The following is a 22,524-nucleotide window of genomic DNA, read 5'->3' as shown; positions in this document are numbered from 1 at the left end:
CTCCGAGATATTCCAATCTGTACCAAACTGCACAGTGTGTGACAAACTGCAGAGGTCTGCTGCCGAGGGAAGGATGGGGAGTGTGTGTGTGTGTGTGTGTGTGTGTGTGTGTGTGTGTGTGTGTGTGTGTGTGTGTGTGTGTGCGTGCGTGTGGCAAAGACAGACCAAGGAAATTTATTTTTTTTGAATTGCTTGTTTCTGTATTTGTGCCAGAGCAGAGCAGGGACAGGACAGTGTTTGATGAGAAGTGACAACGTCAGAGGGACAGTCATTAAAGTCGGCGCACACGATGGGAAGCACAGGTATTAAACTAAAAAGTATCCCGGCCGTGCAGCCGTGCAGGAGTGCGCAATCTAGTATATTTAGGCTTCAAGGACACTTGATTGAAGTCGTAAAAATGAAAGATAACTTTTTGGAACCGAGTCACTGCGGAATCTCTCCCTCAACTTCTCATCCCTCCCCTTCCCTCCCGCCTCCATCCTGCTCTTTCCCCCCTTCTCCCTCTCTCCTCTGCGGACTCTTTATCCTGCCAACACCATGCCTTCGTGCCTATAACCCTCAGAGGTGGAGGCATGGATAATTGAAAAAGTTCTCACATTCAGAGTTAAGTAAAGCAGATAAGGGGAGAAAAGTCGGAGGGGGAAAAAAGATGTTAGCAGCCCAACAAACACCGAGGGGGAATGTGTGTTAGTGTGGTTGATGAGGGGGATTTCAGCGAGACAGTAGGAGACGGAGGAAGAGAGGAGTCGTCTGTCCAGAGCGAAAGAGAGGGGAGGAAAAAAACAGAGTAAGGAATAAAGGGAGAGTTTGTCTGTGGTAACAGGGGAGGGGAGGGAGAGACAGACAGAATGAAAGCTTTATCTTATCTACTTAAACCATCGCTGCTGTCCACTGGCTCAAAGCATAATACCCACTTATGCAAATGCATCCACATCTCTGCTCCCCTGATGCTGTGGAAGGCCCAACAACAACAGCAGATTCACAGAGCGTGTTTTTCTGTGTGGGCGTGTGTGTGTATGTAAAATGCACCTCCTCGGCCCGTGTGCGTGGTTGTGTGGATGTTGTGTGCGCAGGAAACTGCTGTGCCGGGAAAGACACCGGCACCCCTCTCCTCCCCTCGCTGTGCCCAATGGTCCAGCCGTCTCTCCCCTGCCTCTGCTCCCCTTCATCCCTCATTCCCCCTCCCTGCCTCCGCGCTCCCGTCCCGGCTGACATCCCTCTCCCTGTCCCCATCCTCCTTCTTTCATCTTTCCTCCCTCCATCCCTCTCCTCCCAGCCTCCTTTCCCCCCCGTCACTGCCTTTTGTCTCTTCACGGCCACCTCGAACGACTTCGGATCAATCGGAGGCACTCAGCGCAGTTTGTTAGCGAGCCGCACCGCTGTGGGAGAATGAAGCCGTGAACCCGGGGGTCCGCCGCCCTCATAATTAAATAGAACCGAGTGCTTTTCCACCAGAGGACTTCCTGCACCCTCCGCCGACAGTCTACCTGGGAGATATTTGTACCGCCCGGAAAAACTAATCACTTAGGTTTGTGCAATCTCAGGCATAGTACGGAGAGAAAACCAGCATTATTATTAGGGTTTTGGATAATATCCACTGTTAATAAAGGCTGCTGGGGATGCAGCCGGTCGCTGATTTGAAAGCCGGGTTAACCCACTGGCCGCCGCCTGATGAATGGAGGCAGGTACACTGATGAAATCTGCAGTCAATGGGACGGACAGCTCCAGGTCCGGGTCCTGTCAATCACAACCTGATTTACGTACAGCAAGAAAATAAGTCGTGTGTGTGCTGCAATCAATATCTCATCCTTTAAGTGCCAGCGAGGAATTACAAGGGACGGGGGCACTACTTCAACAGTGTGACCTATATACAGAGCACTCACATGCTGTTTGTTGATGCACAATGGCCTTCGAAAGCAACCGATCAAATGTGAATCCAGAATGAAATTACTTAATTAAATACATTTAGGTTTAAACTTAACGCTTTTCCCAATATGTTTTAAATTAAGAATAAAAGCCAATGGAAAATTCCCACTTCTGCAGCAATGCACCTGAGCGCTACTGAGCTTTTTAGCTCATTTATTTTTTGGTTTCAGAGGAACTCCACCATCAGCGAACCCTGTTTTCGAACCATAGACTGTTATACGATGCGAAACTTGAGGGCTTCAAAAATGGCAGTTCACAAACCAACGGGCGACGTCACGGTCGGGTCACCACGTGTTGAGCAGCGTCCTGCAGGTGTTATGAGCAGGACGGGTCTGATAAACCAGAAGGTACGAAAACTACCAAGCTTGCAGACAGACATAGTGGAGCGTAGAGCGGCTAAAGAGGCACACATTCCTCTCCAACTGCTAAAAGAAATTAATTGATTTAAATTGGCATTCATCGGCGAGAAACTAATCCAAGTACATGCTCATGTTTTTTTTTTTCAGCATCTGTTGGTTGAATTAGACACATTTGACATAACAACCTTATGAGGTGAGAATTTTGACTTTTTTCCCCCTGTTGCCCTGAAAACAAGTTCCTGTAATTAAATTGATGGAGGTTTGAATATTTAATTTGTTGGTTGTTTTTTTCTCAAATGTCAAACATCAAATGGCAAGAAAAAGAGTTCTGCTGTGATCCAAAATTCCTCGTGTCACCAACTTCAGATCCAGATCCAACACAATTTTGCACAACAAATGGAGGACAGGCCATGCATACCAAAAGCACACAAGAATAAGTACCACATGTACACACAAAACACTTTGCATATCCAGCATTATGGCAGCAGATGCACACAAACACTATAACATTGGCAGAGCATCGTCACTGCTGTGAAAGCCTTGGCACTCGACCTGGGACACAGTGCTGCTCCAGTCGTGATGATCTGATTGTGTCCGACACAGACTGGACCGACCGGGCCACGTCCTGGTCCGCCCGGCACCACTTTAACCAGAGCTGACAAGGCTGCCAATGAAACTGCTGCAACTGTATACAGTGCCATTTCGAAAATCAGCACTGCTGAACAAAAGTCGGGGAGTGGCTGCCGCTGGAATTTTCCAATACAATGATTGCTTTGCTGAGTCACAAGCTTCGCTTTGTCACTCAACCGCCAAAAAGAACAACTGGATAACTGGACGTCCAGTTATCCGCAGTCATCCATAGCTGGATGACTGTGTACACTAGTGGCCGGATGAGAGGAGGTCTCATGTCTCCCAGTTGACTTGCAGGTAAAATCCAACTAATTATTTAGTTGGAGCAAAAGACATGACAAAAATTCAAAGCATGAAATTATAATTTTCATGCTTCAGCTCTCTCTTCCTTTCACTGCCAGCAGGAGGATTGTGGCTTGAGTATTAAACATTTAAGCTATCTCGTCCCAGAGAAATAAACATACAATTGCCTTTTTATAACATTGGCACATCTAAGCCGTTTGAAAATGATTTGCACATTTGGCAACTTCAGTTCTGTGATTGATTTATCCTGATCGATTGCTAATGATACTCCAGCATGGTCGCCTGCCATGCCATTGACGGACGTGCGGATTCGACTAAGTTGAAAAGGACGTTTCTCTACCTCCGAGACGTGGAATGAGGGTTTAAGTGAAAGCTGAAAAAGTTGAGTTTCATATGTTCTTCCTCATACTTTTTTTCCCAACACTCAGCAGCATTACATTATCCCATGATGTATGGAAACCTTTTGAAGAAATAGTTCAATTTTTGCAAGTATGGATTTTAACCATGTTCTTCTTGAGAGATCTCTCCCCTAGTCCAATTTTATACCTGACAAATCTCCACAGCAGTCATCACCAGTGAGCTGCCTGAAAGAAGAAGGAAAAGAAAAAAAGAAGATATCTCAATCAGACCTTTTTTTGCCCAGCTGTCCTTCCTGAAAGGGATCTTTCTACCAAACCATTCCCCCTGAATGCCTCAATACCAGTTCACCCTTGTGTCCTGTCTGGGGGGGAAAAAAAAAACAGCCCCACTATAGCAAAAACTCAACCGGACGTATCCTTATGTTTGTCCACTCTACTGTTCATAAGCAGAAAAAATAAACATTGCCACCCTGCTGTTTTACCTTTTCCTCAATTAAACAAATCTTCACTGCTCTTGTTTTCTCCGCCTGAGGTGGTTTAAAACGTATTGATTTCTTCTCAAGACTGTGCTGTTTCCTGCTGCAACAGCCACTTTACAACACTGGAAACACAACATTTGTATTTCTCATCCAATACTGTGTCCAAAAAAAATAAATAATTTGATTTGGGTAAACCCTGAATTTAGCAATAAAGTGATTGTAGTGTGGTCTGTGTTTTTGTGCTGTCACTTATGCTGTCAAGTCCCGAAGGGATAGTTGCCATTTGACGGTCTCAAAAAAAGGCAGAGTGAACGGGAGATAGATGCAAGATATGCATGCACCTGACCTGAATCAGAGTGAAATATTGCTCAACTCTCTATAGTGTGACTTGGCATTAGATAAGTGCGACAGGGAAGCTGCTTTAGCGCTATCTGGAGGACGGTCTGTCCTCTGTTCTGAAGGGCAATGAGGGAGGAAAATTGATCACATCCCCTTTCTCTTCCCTCTATCACACTTTTTTACGCTTTATTTTTTCCATCTCGTCTTTCTTTTTTGTGTCACCCCGCCCTGGACCTCTCGTTTATTGTCTCCTCGCCTCATTCACCCATCCGTTCCCTTCGATCTTCTCCTTTTCAAATCCTTTTTTCCCCCCGCTGCCCTGCGCCTTGAAGTAACTTCCTCGCTATCGGCTGTACAGTGTCTGCGTTGTCTCCCTGTAGAACATAAATAGTGTTTATGTGTTAGATGTTGTGCATATGAATATCAGATTGTCTTGATGTTTCGCCCGCACCAGTACTCAGCCTGGGATATCACTCAGGATTTATCTGTTGTTCCGCTCCGCTCTGCTTTATGGAGGCAGCTCAAAAACAGAGGTCAATACAGAGAGAGAGAGAGAGAGGGAGAGAGTGAGAAGAAGAGAGAGAGGGAACTGAAACAAGACTTTGCAACAAATGACAACTGCTTGTGTTATTGATGGATCTTCCCAGATACAATCTGACCAAGTGTGAGTATCCATGCATGTGTGGGGCAAAGCTGTGACTGTACAGGTGTGACTGTGTGTGTGTGTGTGTGCATTTATCTCTGAGGGCAAGAAGAATTTCAGCAAAGCCACAGAGCAGACAGGGGTGTTTTTTTGGTGCCGTTCCCTCTCCATCTTATTCAAAATGAAACATGAAGTTGAAGTAACTGATTCTCAGTTTTAAGTTGAGCAGATAAGCCCTTTGTTTACTTGGCGCCCCGAGAAATTACATTTTTAGATGTATATGCTGTCCAAAATGTAATATCCCAGCAAGAGAAATTGTGAATTTTATTTGTTCATTCTGCTGCTATACCGCCTCCTGTATTGCTGTTCTCCAGTACTTACAAGTGTTTTGTATAATACAAAAGGACAATACCAACGCTGTAATTTGATCGGTTAGCGACTAAAAATAGTCTGTTCTTTGCAACAGCCACTTAAGCGGCCTAATCAATCAACTTAATCAGTAGGGACTGTCTGTGACACCTGCAGTCCCCATAGGTTACTCCATGACTCCATTATGTTACGCCATGTTGTGATTCCAATCACGGGACTGGCCGTCGTTGCGACATTTTACAGTCTAATTAGTTTTTATCACCTCATCTGGACCCATGAAAAAGAGATGGCCAACGCTAGCTGGACGCCGTCCTTTCTAATGCAGGACAAACACAACGGTGAGAGCGTGGAAGCTGCCCGCAACGCAGCAAAGTGTTGAAACACTAAAAATAACATCTAGTCGATGCTAATGTTAAGCTTGGGCTAGTGAAATACAAGTGCAAAAGTGCAACAGGTCCTCCCAAGTTTGAATGTTGGAAAAGGACAGACTGATTGAATTCCAAATGGCTCACGCTAGGTTGTCGTGAAAGGAAAGCAAAAGCTGTCACTTTTCCACATCTCCCGTCATCCTTCCCTGCACCTCCTTCATGCCTCCATCCCCTCCCACCCTCCATCATACCTACTTCAGTCCCTATTTCTTCGATCCTTCGCCTCCTCTGTTGATCACGCCTTCCCTCTCTCCCTAACCCCCCAATTCTACCATTTCTTCCTTGGTCCCTCCTTTGTTTGCCATTTCCCTTGATCAGTCCTTCCCTTATCTGATACCTGATCCCTCCCATGTATTCCTCACTTCTATCTCCCTTTTCTTCATTCTGCCCTTTTCTTCCCTTCTTTCTTTATCCCCCCCTTCCCTTCTTTCCGAACGCTGTCCCTGGTCTCTGCGTTTCTTTATTGATCCTTCTTTCAACCTCCCCCCCCCCACTTCCAATTTCTCGGTTTCTTACTTGATTCTTCGTTTAGTGCTTCCAATTTCCACTGCTGCGATCTGTCCTTCCTGTTACCTGCTGAAGTTTGAATGTTATTAAGGCAAAGACTGATAATGGCTAATGTCATTTTGTCGAGAAAGGGGAAAAAAGCTCTCACGGTTCAGAGGCTCGACGCGATGCTCATCAGTCACTCTACGTAATTGAGAACGGTTAAACCAAGCCATTTGAAACACCCGGCTAGAAGCTCAAAAACTGGTTTCATCCTGTACCTGTCTTCGTTTTTTTGTGGTGTGTCAGGCCTGAACTGCAAACTCCTCCATTTCCTTCTAGCTGAGAGGACTTTTTGCACAATACTCTTATTTTTAACACATGCTAAACTTGGCTGAGGTCACATTACTTATGACGCTAATCATGGCCTTAGAAGCTCCCCGGATCCCAACTCTGTATGTTTAGGATCTTTGCCCTAGTGCATTAGCTTAAAAGCCAGCATTTCTCCCCGATAGTGATTATCTAACAGGATGGAGAGCAGCCAAATGGCGGACATGGCTGCATTTCGACACGTGTAGGTCGTGTAAACGGCGTGATGACGTGTGTTTTGTGTGTACAGGTTAGTGCCAACAGTGCACTATAGTGCGTCTCCTTTGCAGACAGCCCTTCCTCTGTGGGCAGGTTTTGTTGAATCCCATCCAGATGGGCTCTAAATCATGCCTTCTCTCTTGCCAACTCACAACATAAATATCCCAGAAGGAACACAGGAGTTACCTTGGGGTCTACCATCTTTCAATCCCGTCTTTGCCTCGGTCGCCTCCCAAATACCTTCATCTCTGGCAGCCGTTCACTCTGTCACATTTTCTCCTCCCGTTACCTCCTGGTCCACCTTTTTTCCTTCTTGTATCTCTTACTCTCTTGCTTACTTTACTATGCTGTCTGTTTCCCCCTTTTTGTAATCTTTCTTTTTTTTCTCACCTCTCGACCTGTCTGAATCACTCACTCGGTCTGTCTCAGCCTGTTTTGTTTTGTATCCATTTCTCTTGCGTATACTCTTCATCCTTTATTCGTCTTTCCCCTTTCTGGAAGTTTACCCCAATTTCTCGTCTTCACCCCTTGGGTGTCTGGCTGACCTGTCGTTTGGGCACTCGCTCAGGCATGTCCCACAGCCATCTGTCAGCGTCTGTTAATCTCACATCAGCACGTGTCTTTCTCACCTTCCCTTGCTTCCCTTACCTCCTGCCAGCCTCTCCCCTCTGCTTGTCTTTCACCTGTGACCTATGGGAGCTTCCATAGGGTACTGCGTGTGTCCACGTCCGCCCTTATCACTGACGCCCACCTGGCCTTGATTTCTGAGGTTCTGCCTCAGTTGGCACCTACTGTAATGTAATAACACACAATCTCATGTGTCTGCACACACACAAACCACTACTGCACCATCAACAACACAGGTCTTAAGAAAGGGTATGATGGAAGTATCTTCAGTCGGATGTGGGAAGTTTAGAGGTTTATGTCAAACTGTTGTGTATTTTGGAAAAGTTGGCATGAGTTCAATCTATGTGCGCACAGTGTGTGCAATCAGAAGACAGGATGTGTGCATTCACTTATCTGTATGGGTGTGCGCCTGTTGGTGTGCGGGTATTTTCCAATCACAGATAGCTTGAAGTTATCACTCACTAATCCTCTAATGAACCAGCACAATTTAGATAAAACTGCCTCCATCAATCTCCTCAATGGAAGATAAAGCACAAGACCCCGCTCTCCTGTCATCCTTCCCTGCGTTCCTTCAATCCCATCCCACCCTTAATCAACCCTTCTTCAGTCCCTTCTTCCTTGATCTTTTGCTTCGTCTGTTGATCAACTTTTCCCCAATTCTTCCATTTCTTCCTTGATCCCTCCTTCCCTTATTTCCCGCCCGATCCCTCCCATTTATTCCTCGTTCTTTTCAATGTCCTTTTACTTCATTCTGCCCTTATCAACCTTTTTTCTTGATCCCCTCTTCCCTACTACTGTACCTGGTGTCTGCATTTCTTCCTTAATCCTTCTTCCAACCCCCCCCCCCACTCCCAATTCCAGTTTCTTCCTCGATCCGTCAGCTCTGCTTCCATATTCCTACTGTTCCACCTCCACCTCTCCTTCTACCTGATTCCTCTATCTCTTCATTGATTTATCTTCCCTTGTCCCATTCCTGATTACTTCCAGTCATACTTGATACCTTATTTCCTACAACCGGATTCCTCCTGTTTTCCCTCCATCCCTCCTTCCCCTTGTTCCACATCAACCTATTCCTCCTTTCAACCTTGATTCTCCTTTCAGCAATCCCTATACCAACTGATTCCTTCTTTCTTCATTGATCCCTTGTTCTTTGATCCCTACATACCATCCCCAATCCCTCTATTAACTCTCTATAATGATAACCACATCTGCTTCCCTCCCTGATACTGTACATGCAGCCCTTACTCCCCCTCTGCCTCTTTCTGTCACTGCTTCATTTACTTTTTTCAGAAAAAACAAACATAGCAGCGGTGTGGAGTTACTCGAGACATATGTTTGACTAGAGGCGAAAAACAAACCAAACATTAGAACACTGACTCAAATGCCATACTGAGCAGCTCAAACACGCCCACAGTCCTTTTGGTAATACATACACTGCTGTTTCTGCTCTGCTCAATTAATCTGGCTCAGTCAGGACTGCGCTGAACTGTCATCTTAACACTAATAAAGAAAGAGCTTTGAGCTGTTTGCAATAAGTGGCCTGCTTGTCTCAAACTGTCAGTTTGCCTGCAGCTCTGGCTAGTCACAAGTTTTGTCCCCCACTTTCCACTCGTTTGTTCCACTGTGGTTGGGGCACAAATCCCCTCATCATCTCAAAGAATACACTAAAGGCCGCGTGGCCTTGTAAAGCCTCATTAGGCTTAATAACCTTTGGTGAGCACGGAGCAGAAACTGTATGCATGTGTGTGTGACTCATAAATGCAGGTATACATTTGTGTGGGACATGTGCGTGTGCTTCTCTGTGTGTTTGCGTGCGCAGACGTGTGAGAGCGTGTGTGTCCTTTGAGAGAGGGGCTAGCTCAGAGCCACAATGTGTCTTATTCAGCAGGGTCCCTGGATTAAAATGTAATTTCATTCAAAGTCGCAAATTGGGTTTTTTACTGTACTAATCTTCATTTTACTAAGCAGAATGAGGTATGTCATTAAAAAAAAGAAGTGTTTCTTAATTAAGGAATGCAGGATGGACAGATTGCAGGCGGAAAAAGGAGAGTTCCCTAACCCAAACGATGAAGGTTATTCCGAATCATATACAGGAAACGAATGATAATAATAGATTGCAGCGGCAAAATAGCACAATAAGATATCAACATTACCAAAATAAACAAAATAGTACAGTGCCACGTGTAAAGATTTCGAGCAACAGAGGGCATGGAAATAGGCGGCAAGGAATTTATTAAGGACAAAAAATGAAAAGTATAAATAAAAAAATGCATTAAATATATAAATAAATGACAAAATAAATAGTTTCCAATGAAAAAGGCTATATCGGTATTCATTTATTAACTTATTCATGGATCTATTTCTACAATCCTACATTTATTCATTCATTTATTTCATTTATACTGTACATTTATTAATTTCTCCAAATTTACAAATATTTATTTTAAACTTGTCTCATGTCTTGTCCTTCATAGAAAATAGACCCTGTGAAATATTCACAGAATGCTCTCCTGTGTTGTGGAGCTTGTGGAGATGTCCTGGTTGTGGCCAGTGTGGGTCCAGGGGGATATTACATTTTTTAAATGATGTTGTGGCCATTCTTATGGCTCTAATTCATAGTGACAGTGATGACCGACAGGACACGGGGGGTTGGCAAACCAGGAGTTAAAAAGGGGACAACTCGGGGGGATCTGTGTGGTCGGCCCCCTGACCGCTGTGCCATCAGGTCACCCCATGTGAGAACATTTAGTGTGGAAATAATGGAGGTAACTGAAAAAATATGACTGGCATTCAGTATTAAACTGTAAAATATAGTCCTGTACAATGTGCTTTAATGGAAGAAATGCAGGGTGTATTTCAATAGTATTAAGAGTAGCTGAGTAAAGTGAGCTGCAGGAACATATCTTCCCCTGTGAGGAACCACAAATCATGAATTCACATAGCGCCCCTCTCACCTAATCACATTCAGGAATCAGCAAAACCATTTCCTTCAGCACTCACTGCTAATACATTTCCGGAATAGGAATCATGATCCGCAAAATAATCTCTGAGATATTAATCTCCAATCTGTAATTGTTTGTTTAAACTGCGCTTTACAAATGCTGGCCACATTGACAATGAGCTAAGATTGCATGGACTGTGTTCCCGTATTTTGTGATTAAATCTGTTGGAAGTTGTGCACCCGAGTTATTTAATTCTCTGAAGACTATATACCGCAATGATACTTGTAGAATACCAATTCAATAACCTGTTTCATTCATTTTTTGTCCAGGATTAATTGAGGTTACTTCCAGATTCCTTTACTTAAACATCAAAAATCCTCAATTTTCATTTCTCACCCAAAATTCCACTAATGAACATTACGGCCCTAATGGGATTTAGAAGCCCTTTTTCCTTTTTTTCTTTCCCCTCCTCTCTCCCTTCTTCCCTTCTTCCTTTCTCCTCTCCTCGCCTCTCCTCTCCTCCACCCCCCCATCCTGCTTGCCATAGATGGACGGGAGAGATTTACAGTTAGGGGTCACACGGTGGTTCTAATTAGCTTAAGTAGGTTGGAAGGAATAAGCACTTCCTCACCGAGACGCATCACCAAGTCCCACAGCTCTTTCTGACTAAGCAGGGACAGGAGGGCACAGACGGACAACCGACCCCCGTGTCCGTCCGTCCGCCTTGCTGTCTTTCTCTGTGTCTGTGTCCTTATGGAGTCTCCCGGTTTGCAGTAAGTGTTCACTTTTTCACGGAATTCCGGCGCTTGGAATAGTTTTGACAAAAAGAAACTTTTGTGATTATTTACGCAAGAAATGTACTCATCAAGTACTTAACGATTACAACCCCTTCAGCAGGGGTCGAGGTAGTCTGGAAAAAATCATCATCATGATGATGATGATCATCATCATCATCTTCATCACATCCAAGTAATGTTAACACATGCTGCTCGCCATCTTGACTGTGTTTTTTTAATTTTCGTCAAAAGATGGCTGGAAACACGGCAAAGAAAAATCATAGCGGGCCTCACGCTAATTAGTTTTTGAAAGACTCTTTTGTAAAACTTTTTTTTTCTTTCTCATGGACATCTTGATCTTGCGGAAGCGTATTTAGCCTGTGATGGACTAGTCGCTCCACTTTTTTGGAGATTGGAAGGAAGCACATGCAGCATCTTTACCTCTCTCTCTCTGATATTCATGATATGTTCAATAGACAAACATGGGCAAAATCCCAATACCCGGCGGAAAGAACCTGCAATATTTCAAAAGCTCGGGGGAGAGGATTCTCCATCCAAAAAAACAAACAATCCCCCCCCGCCTCTTTTTGGATCAATCTGTGACGAGTCCAGCAATTCGTTTTGGCAGCGGCACTTGTTTTGTCTCTGTATTTCTCCAGCACCTCCTTCCTGCCCTCCCCCTCTCAGGAGCACACCTCCCTCGTGATACAAAAAAAATGTAAATAGCATTTTAATTAGAATTATATCTACTGTTTAGGCAGATAAACCAGTGTACTGTTTCCTGTTTGCTCGTGGTAACAATTTGCCTCCCTGATTACCTAGCCCACTCGAAACTGCCCTCTCGCCCTGTGGGTTTAAAAAACCTGCCCCACCTCCTTCCGGCCTCCTTCTATTTTCCTTCTTATGTTGCTTCTTGTCGCTGGAGATGTACACGCCTGTAACATACAGAAATTACTTCTGCTTCAGGTTTGGCAACTTCTGACTCGTTCAATATAAATAGAGCAACTAGGTGTTACTGTGTAAAAATACCCGATGATTGTGGTGGGGGGGGGGGGCTTTTTACAATTTCCCACCGTGAAAGGGCATCGTCTTCAAATCGCTTGATTCATCTGACCACCGCCCAAAACGACAGCCCGGTTTGCAGAAATGCAAAACGGAGAGAGGGTCACAAATCCTCAATTTTGAGAAGCGTAAAAAATGATAATGAGAGTTGGGCATTTTTCAACAGTCATTAGGCTCATTTTCTAATGATTAGGGGAAATCATTTTCAGGACAATACATTTTCCCCATTACAAGAGTTGAAGGATGAATAGTGATATTCTTAAATTGCAAGATTCTTCTTTGGTGACAAGACTGTGATGTTTTTTTCCTGTTCATACACTCGCTCTGCTATCAGTACTGTGATTGTTGATCATGGATTTTTAGCCATTTCCAGTTTCTGGCCCGACTGTTTGTTATTACTATTCAAAGCTCCCCTGTTCTGCTGCTGCTGCTGCTGCTGCTGCTGCTGCTAACAAACAAGCAGACGTTGCTGCTGCCAGACACCTACAACACATCACCTTCAATGATCGAGGAAGACCGAGTCTGACACTGGGGTAGACGAAACAAAAACATTCCATGAATCTAATATAAGGCTGAACCGCTTTTTTAGAAAACGCAGAAAACTATTTCATCAATATGAAAATTTGGCTTGAAATGACTGCTAAAAATACTGACAGGCGGAGACGGAGAGACTGAATGAGAATGAAGGTTGTTTTTCTGCTGCTCAGATGACTGCTTGGCACAGTTACGTGAAAGGCCTCCCACAGCTAAAAACAAAAAAGTCTCCTTCTTCCACCCCTGCTTCTCTTCCTCCCTTAATCTCTCCTCTCGCTCGGCCCTCTCTCCTCCTGGGCTCTCCCCCGCTTATCTCCCTTGCATTGCCGACACATTCGTCAAGTGGTGTGACTTCTCATTCATGCAAGCTTTATTGAAATCGAATAAGCAGTCCATTGTTGACAAAGAGACACATGACAGGACAAAGATTTGAAACTTACACTATATATCGTTTTCGACACTCCGACCTCTTTCTCCCCCCCTCACAGTTTCCGTGATGCTGCCTCCTAGTTTAGCCTGTGTGTGTATGTGCCTCAGTTGAACCAAAAGTTGAAAGTCCTCTTTATGTGCCTGTGGCTTTCTGTGTGTGTGTGTGTGTGTGTGTGTGTGTGTGTGTGTGTGTGTGTGTGTGTGTGTGTGTGTGTGTGTGTGTGTGTGTGTGTGTGTGTGTGTGTGTGTGTGTGTGTGTGTGTGTGTGTGTGTGTGTGTGTGTGTGTGTGTGTGTGTGTGTGTGTGTGCACTCAAATGTTCCGTGTGTGTGTGTGTGTGTGTGTGTGTGTGTGTGTGTGTGTGTCTGACAGAGAGATGCAGTTGGCTGCTCAGTTGGATAGAGGCGGATATGACTGGAGCTGGATTGACTGACTGGCAAGCAGCTCGATTGCTGCTGGGAATACTAACATGACACACACTCGCACAAACGTTTATTGCCTGCCGACAAATTTCTACACACACAGAGCAGCGTGCGCTGCCTCACACATAAAAAAAATTCAAAGGCTATGTGATCACACACACACACACACGAGTGTCACGAGCTGCAGGCGCCACACTTCGCCACAGCATCCATCTATCAGGATCTCAACTGTTTGAATGATTCACTCTGAAAGGTGCCAAAACAGAGCCATCTTCAATCATGCACGCACGCGCACGCACACGCACGCACACGCACGCACACGCACGCACACCCTGATTCAGGCACAGAAAAAATACACTTGCACACTCTCTCCCGAACAGAGACGGACTCTGTCAACACACACACACACACACACACACATTTGCAAGAAGAGAGCTTAAAGGGAGAGGGGGAAAAAAAAAAAAAAAAAAGTATTTCACTTTAAACTGCTGCTGCTGGAGGGCCGGAGGGTTCAGTCCAATACCAAGGCAGAGCAGCCACACATTAAACATGCATGTGGAGGGCCTGCAGGTCCACCGGCTGAGCTGAGCTGTAAGCTGAGATCTGTGTGAACATCGGAGTTTGCTGGAGGAGGACATTTAGTGCTGGAATTCAGGAATCCCAGACATTAAATGGCCTTTTAATTTGCCACGTTATCAAATCCTTGCGAGTACATTATATATTTTTTCTCTTCCTGATAATATTATTCCTATCACTCTGAAGAGTTGAGATAAAGAATAATTGCTCTTATCTTCCCTGCTACAATTATTTTTTTGTTTTTCTTCTGTATGCTATTCCTTTGCCTTTAACCGTGTCTAACAGTTGGCTGGGGGGGGGGGGGGGGGAGACAGCTTTGCCCCATGCAGCTATGAATCTAAAATCCTCATCACAGTTTAACAGGCCAGTCAAAGGTTCGTCCTCGAGTTCCAACTCCCTGATAAAGATCCAAATGAAAATTGTGACTGGCCATGTGTTGCTGCTTATTAAAGCGCAAGGTGCAGAAAGCATGAACTATAGTGAACTACATGTTCAAATATACCCATCCATACCTTGGTAACAAGGGGCTCCGTGTCCTCCAGGATGGAGATGAAGGGGACCTCCAGAAAAGAGGAGAGGAACTCCACCTGGATCAGCTCCTCCCTGGAGCGGGGGAAGGCGAGCACGGCGGACACCCCCCTGACCACCAGGTCCTGGCAGGCGCTACGGGACAGCGACTCCGGGTCCCCCGCCGCGGGCGACCGCGCCACCATCTCCAGGCTCAGGTTGTAGGGCAGCAGCGGGGGTGTTTGGGAAGTGGTGGTGGAGGAGGAGTCCGCCCCGGCGCTCTGGTGCCGGAGGCTGGCCAGGGCGCGGTTGAGCGCGTTTTGTATCCGTACCGGCTGGCGGGTCGGCAAGAGCGCGCCGAGGCGCACGGTGTGTCCGATCCGGGCGAGGATGTGGCACGGCTGCGGGTGCGGGAAGCAGGAGTCCGGGGAGGAGAAGGCGGTCAGCAGCTGGAGCAGCAGGAGCGCTCCCGCGGAGAGGAAGAGGAGATGGGGTCTCCCGGGGGCGAGGCAGTAGGTCCAGAGTCCAGAGAGAGACACCATGCTGCAGCTCCGACGCACAACCGAGGAGGACTGGACTCTGCTCGGCGGGAGATGGCATAGCTCCCTCTTTCTCCCAGCTCCGCCGCGTTCTCTCGGACTTGATGGCTCTTCTTTTCTTCTTCTTCTTTTCTTCTTCTTTCTTTCTTTCTTTCGTCTTTCTTCCACCCACCTTTATCGTTGGTGATGCGCGCCGGTCGCCGGTGATTTGTCGACGTTTCTCTCTCTCGCCTCCTCAAAGTTTGGTCGGCTGCAGCCTTGGAGACGCGCTGGCGCAGGAGAGGAGGAGAGGAGGGATGAGGAGAGGAGGGATGAGGAGAGGAGGGATGAGCGCTCGCAGCTTACAGCGGTCGCCCCGCTTCTGTCAGTCTCTGCTGGAGGAAGGCATGGCAGCTGTGTGCGTGCGTGCGTGCGCGCGCGCGCGTCTGTGCGCGCGTCTGCCCCGCCAATAATCTAACCTCTCACGGAGCCTCATGCCTCCTGTTGAATTTTAATGAAAAAAAAAAAATTGGTCGGGTTACATTTTCCTTCCGGTTCTCCGGGTCCCACTGGGACAAAATTGCACTTATTTTTTTATTTTTTTGTCCCCCCCTTCAGCGTTGAAACTACAAAAAGCAATCGAAGATGCTCTCTGTAATTATTTAAGGATTCTTATTTGAAGATACACACAGACCCCAGAATGGCTTTTGCTCCCGTATAGACCGGAGTTCACTCTTGTATTTTTTGATTTTCAACGGGGAATAAACTCACTTAACACTATATTTTATTATCTCCCTTCAAATAGCAGAAATCTCCCTGAAACGCACATTTGGATCAGGACAATGGATGTGGAGTCTTTTATAAAGTTTGATTTGAAAAGAGAGGCTCCATCCCTTCTTCTAATCAAATGCGGTTTCAAACGGTGGTCATTTGTTGTGTGGGGTAATGGGACACTTCCAAGCCCCCTCCCACCACCACCAGTGTCCCTGCCAGGTTGGCCAACACAAAGCTAATAACTTGCTGAAATCTCAATTTCTTTCCCCCCAGAGATTTATCCCCACTTCCTCTCCCTGCCGTCCAAGTACAACATTATCCGTTGTGTAACCACATCTTTTCAGCACCACGGCCAGCGCCAATGCCATAAAAGAGATGTACTGTGCATGCTAATTTGGTTCCATGTGCGGGACAGCACTCAGTCCCCCCCCCCCCCCCCCCCCCCCCCCCCCCTTCACTCATTCCCTTTCACCTAATTTGCCAGCGTCAGAGCGGAACAATTCAGCAAATCTCAGTGTCCACGGAGTGAAGAATGGCCAGTGGCGTGTGATTCCTGGGGTCCCCCGCGTTTTCCTATTTGTCTGATAAATCCTTGTTTGCCAGCGCCACTGATCCGCCGAATGTCGGTCTCCTCTTGTGTTGTCTTTTTATGCCTCCTGGTTTTTCCCGCACACTCTCTGCAGATTTGGCATGGGGGGGGGGGGGGGGTTGAAGCCGCAGGGCCGTCGCACACTGGGGGTCTGACATGGAAAGGTTCCTTCCAGATAGAGGCGTCACTGCCCTTCTCCATCGCGCGCACGCACACACACACACGGGGATCAACAAGTCATTTCACAGACTGCTGGGTGACCTAGTGTGATGCCGGTGCAGTTTACTGACAAATCTAAGACTGTTGGGCAAAAAGTGATTTTATTTCTTTCTTTATTTATTTCTTGCCCATCCTCCTTCTCCTCATGCTCTACTTGCTCGGTACGGCGAGGAGATGAAAAACCAACACAGTGCGCTTTGTTCCGCTGCAGAAACCAGCAGCATTGAACTTGCATGGCTCCTCACACGCTCTCCCTCAGGTGCCTGTTGAAGCCGGGGCAGCACCAACTGTTTTCTATCTCTGTCTGCTCATCTTGTGAAATGAGATGATTATTGGGTCAAGCTGAGTTTGTCACAAGGTGCCTTTTGCTAAAAGAAAAAAAAAAAAAAGTGTCTGAAAGCACCAGGCTGCTACATTTTCTCCACAAAGACCCGAAAAAAAATCCATCTGTAATTAAAGGCAGTTTTTCTCCTGTGCGCCTTCTAACCAATTTTTGGCATCACATTTTAACGCTTGTTCGATATCACATTGATTTGACATTAAGGGGGGGAAAAAGAGGAGCTCAGAGCTCATTCGTTGGAAAAAATATCAATAAAACGTGCAAAGTTAATGATTATATGCTTATCAGAAAATGTTGTCGATTTGTGCAACAGATTATGTGATAGCTGTATTCTTTAGGGGTTGAATTACAACACCTCCCCATACATGGTAACCGACATGACAGTGTGTAAGGGAGAGCGAGAACAGTAAAGTAAATAGATAAATAGACAAAAGTAATGTAAGCCTATAATGACGTGGTTTTTCTAATTGGTCATAAAAGGAGATCTCATCTCCGACTGAGTTATGAGTATGGAAGAACACAGTGTGCTCTCGCACAAACAGTCAATAAAAACTTTTGGAGTCTTTATCGAACAAACCCATTAAACATTCACAGTGCTGGTGCGAAAAGTATAAGTCATATCTTGGATTTAATAACCTCCTTTGGTAGCAACAACCTTAAAAAAACAAACACTGTTCGGCACAATGATCAAGAGGAATTTTCGGACAATTATTCTTTATAGAGCTGCCTCAGTTCGGCGATGTTCTTCTGTGAGTATCTCTCTGAGCTCATTCCTAAAACCACAAGTTACAGACTGCTCTGCTTTCTGACGCCTGCACTCAATCACGCAATCCTGCACTTCCATCAGACATTACCTATTTTACAATCTGTGATTTTATACTCTCAACTTTTTAAACTTTATCGATCTTGCCCCCGAGGGACAATTGGTGGTGCAGCAAGACAATTAGACAGGTTGACACAACCAAAGACCACGGAGGAGATGCACATGAGGCGCGGCCCTGAACAGCAAGCACATGGAATACAACATGAGTTGTATTCCAGTTATAAGTTCTATAGTCTACAATCAAAGTGCCAGTTTTTCCACCATCAAGTGCTATAGTGCAATATTAATAAGATCCAGATAAATAAATACAGACATCTCTGAAACCATGATCAACCACTAATCAACTCTGAGCAGCAAGTACCATCACAAATGAAACTACAACCAATCACTACAGATCTAAACCAATATAATCAATAATCAGACTAAAACGGACCCTAATGCCCCACTTCACAGCTGGGAAGTTGTTGGGTTTTTTTCCAATGTTGGCATGTGTTGTTTTTTTGACCCCGTACACATGTGCCGCATGTCCGTCCCAAACAATTCGAACCGTAGCTTCATCAGTCCACAAAGGGCAGCGGTTGTCCTGCGATTGACACCGTGCTCCACGCAGCCGCGCGCCACACACACACACACACACACACACACACACACACACACACACACACACACACACACACACACACACACACACACACACACACACACACACACACACACACACACACACACACACACACACACACACACACACACACACACACACACACACACACACACACACACACACACACACACACACACACACACACACAGGTTGTCTGACCGACAGTGTGGACTGATGAATATCTAAAGTCTTTGAGAGTACGTTGTCACCCTTTGATCATAACTCTTTCTGGCATTTGGTTCACACATCAGAAGCTGCCTCTTCTTGTGAATTGCAAACCAAATGTTTGACTGTTTTCTTTTTCTTAACTCACACCTCCAATTTGAAGTCCAGGTTTAATTACTCTCGCCTCCACAAAGCTTTTGTTGAAGACGTCAAACTAAAGCTCCACAGACTTTTTCAAACAATAACTTTGAAGGTTTTCAATTTACTATGGTCCAGAACAATACAATGATTGGTGTGTTATTGGTTTAAGATAAGATAAGATATACCTTTATTCGGCCCACAATGGGGAAATTTGGGCATTACAGCAGCAAAATGGACAGAAAAATATGGGAAGAAATTTAAAAAAGCAATATATATATATATATATATACAAAATATAACAGAAAATATAAAAGATATTTAAATACTTTTTTAATTAAGCGATGAGTAATCCACTACTAAATTAATCGTTTGCCGTTTTTATGAAAAAAAAAGTAAAAAATTCTCTGATTTCAGCTTCTTAAATGTGAATATCGTCTGGTTTCTTTGCTCCTCTGTGACAGCAAACTGAATATCTTTGGTGTGTGGACGAAACAAAACATCATCTTGTGGTTTTTGGGAAACACGATCGACGAATTTCCACCATTTCATGACGATTTATGGACCAAACAACTAATCGATTGATCGAGAAAATAATTGACATATTAATCGATTATGAAAATAATGGTTAGTCGCAGCCCTAGGTGTAAGTAAAGCTGAACAAGTCTTCAAACAGCTTGAGAGGAATAATTTTGTTTTATTCATTGTTATACCAAATATATATACACATATATATACATACACATATATATACATACACATTTATATATATGTGTGTGTGTGTGTGTGTGTGTGTGTGTGTGTGTGTGTGTGTGTGTGTGTGTGTGTGTGTGTGTGTGCGGCTAATTCTAAAGAACTTATTTACTATAAACCGAGACGTCAGTCACGTGATACAAACCCTAAAGCGCATGCTAAACATGTAGCATTATGGCGACACAGCATGTGCTTGTAACCGGTAGACGCTCGGCTAAACGCCCATGACAACAACTCTTTCACCTACAACACGAAACGCAATTCCAACAGCAAGCAACTAAAGTTGGCTTGTCGCATAAACGCGGAAAACTGTAGCCTCCGCGTCCACAAAGCCGACACTGACGACCGTGGAACTCCAGGCTAACTACACAAGCTAACATGTCACACGGAAGCCCCGAGGCCCCCGGTTCCACCGGTGTGTTTCCCATCACTCCACCACGAGCCCACGGCGAACCAGCAGCCGGAGAAGAGCACAGCAAAACGTTTGCATCATACAGCGACAAACATTGACTGCGTCTTACCTTTTGGTGTTTTGTCACGACACCTGTTGTTGTGGTCCGCTCCCGCGAGCTAGCCACGAAGACCACTTGTCACGTTGACATGGTACCCTGCCTTTCCCGACCGTGTTCGCTTCCGGGCGGGTGTTTCTAATATGAAAGCGGCCTCGACCAGAGCCCTTGAGGGAGAGAGTAGCGACAACGGAAGTCCAAAATAGATAGTTCCCGGAAGTTCTCGCCGCGCGATTCGAATCCATTATTCCGAAGCGACAGAACTGCGATTTTTTGGAATTAGTAGTGAATAAATGTATCGATTTACAACATAGCAAACCGACATTGCCTATGTAGTTACCCTATGTTATTAGTCAATAGTTTTTTAAAATCATAAATATCTATAATCTCTGTCAACGGGTCTGGCCTCGACCAACTATTTTCTACAAGTGTGTTCACTTCCTCATAGTTAGCGAACGGTTGACATGGATTTGAAGGGTATCCGTCGATTTCTATTGGCCCTGATGTACCAGCAGACCTGTCAATCATTCAGATGGACCAATGGGATATCGCTGTGCGTATTTTACATTGTGTACAGTGCAGCTCCCGACCACACCATCCCGCAGCTCATCAGAGTGATTTAAAGCGGTGTTTTTGATAAAAACAGTTCTATTCAGATGGAATAACCACTTGTAGAAACATATTGCGTTAGTTAAACTAAATTAGTTTTGCAGTGAGAAACCTCAAAGGGAACAGCTGTGCTAAAATGTGACAATTTGGAGATTCTGTCTCACCATGTCTCTACTAAAGCCTGTGACTTTGCTCTGCTTCACTTTATTATAATGACATTTGGCACAGGTATATGTTCAGATGTACTGTTATTGATTATATATACTATAACTGCATTGTTACATCAAATACAAAATTCAGTGAAAGTGTTTTGTTGGTTTTTTTTAAGGCGGACATGAAATCTTTCATTTATGTTGTGTTCCATCTTCATTTACTCTGACCCAGTGACATCTTTACTGATTCTTACACCTCTGCTGAAATTGTTACTGCCAAGATTATTCATATAGACCTTGTAGTTGCAGAGAGATGCTCTTTTCATTTTGGACATGTCATTTTCGAGCAAGGATTTGCGAAACGGGCCAAGGGTACAGGGTTAAGGTGGGGCGTCTACACCCCTTCCCTCTAGAATTCATAAAGATTTTAATAAAATCACAAGGAAAAGACACTAAGTTAGGCTTACAGCATAGAGAAAACAGTCCAAATCGAAGTGAACAGAATTAACTGTGAAATGAATTATGTGCTTTGTTAAGTATAGACACAAAACTCTCGAGGCTGGTAAAGTGGCAGTATGACGAATTGAAACACTGAGAGCTGCTGAGAATAGATATTTTCCCGCAGTAGGCATAAACACAGCTGAACAAAGGTACTCTCAGATATACATGTTTACCATTATATTTTTTGGGGCAAGGTGACTGTTTACACTTGTTGCTCGGTTGCATAGATATAAAGCCATTTACAAGAATAGAATAATAGTGCAATTACCTTTCAGCAGCACAATACATTCCAGGAGCAGTAGGATGCTTTTCCAGTGATTGCGAAAACCCCTCTGGTGACCAATCACTGCACAGAGAGGGAGAGAGTGATGACTGGGACGTGTCCTTAGTTTGTCCCCAAAGGTTGTATACAGGTGTCCCACGTGCATTCTTTAACTGTATTACTGTTTCCTATTAACGGCTTCTCCCCCGCGGGTGTATTTGTTTTGATTATGTACATTGTAAGGGATTAATATGGAGAATAGGATTAAGCAGGCATTGGAAACCCAATTAAAGTAGCCCTTCATCTTTGCTTGCAGGGGCTGTGTCTCTCTTACACCGTGTGAGATCCCCTCCATCACCTCCTGCCCTCTGTCTGCTCTGAGCCTCCTACCTGCCCGCCGCCTTTGCATTTTACATGTGCACACATCCTCTCTTCATCCGCATCCCTTTCGTTTATCTACCCAGCTCCACCTATCCAACCCCCCCCCCCCCCACCTGACTTCACCTTCATCCCCTTTTTTTTCCCTCTGATCTTTTCGCCCCGACATCCTCGCTCTCTCTTTTCATATTTGGTGCCTCTTTGAGGAAGACAGCACATTTGCTGTTTGCCCCAAAACATACAAGCCACGCCATTAAACCACATCAATGATTCATTCCCGAACCGAAACTGCAATTACACTGGTAAAAGACTGCTGGAGAACATAGTGGTTCAGCTGGGGGGTGAGC

The 22,524-nt window shown here is 45.0% G+C and overlaps 1 protein-coding gene across 2 annotated transcripts in view; it reads right to left on the bottom strand.

Annotated features, from left to right (window-relative positions):
• grin3ba (glutamate receptor, ionotropic, N-methyl-D-aspartate 3Ba) overlaps nucleotides 1-20,704 on the bottom strand; it is a 69,912-nt gene extending 49,208 nt beyond the window's left edge. The window contains exon 1 of one of the 2 annotated variants that reach the window (XM_047327219.1): nucleotides 20,288-20,704. Coding sequence is in view for 1 of the 2 variants with exons in the window: in XM_047327217.1 (XP_047183173.1) it covers nucleotides 14,789-15,325 (537 nt within the window). In the remaining variant the exon portion in view is untranslated. Of the gene's footprint in view, nucleotides 1-14,788; nucleotides 15,816-20,287 lie in introns of those variants that run through there. The other variant, XM_047327217.1, reaches the window with a different exon arrangement.
• Nucleotides 20,705-22,524: the final 1,820 nt, after the last annotated feature.

This window comes from Scophthalmus maximus, chromosome 15 (genome assembly GCF_022379125.1).
Source record: "Scophthalmus maximus strain ysfricsl-2021 chromosome 15, ASM2237912v1, whole genome shotgun sequence".
Taxonomy (NCBI): Eukaryota; Metazoa; Chordata; class Actinopteri; order Pleuronectiformes; family Scophthalmidae; genus Scophthalmus; species Scophthalmus maximus.
Note: the sequence above shows the minus strand (reverse complement) of the source record. Positions and strands in the feature narration are given on the sequence as shown.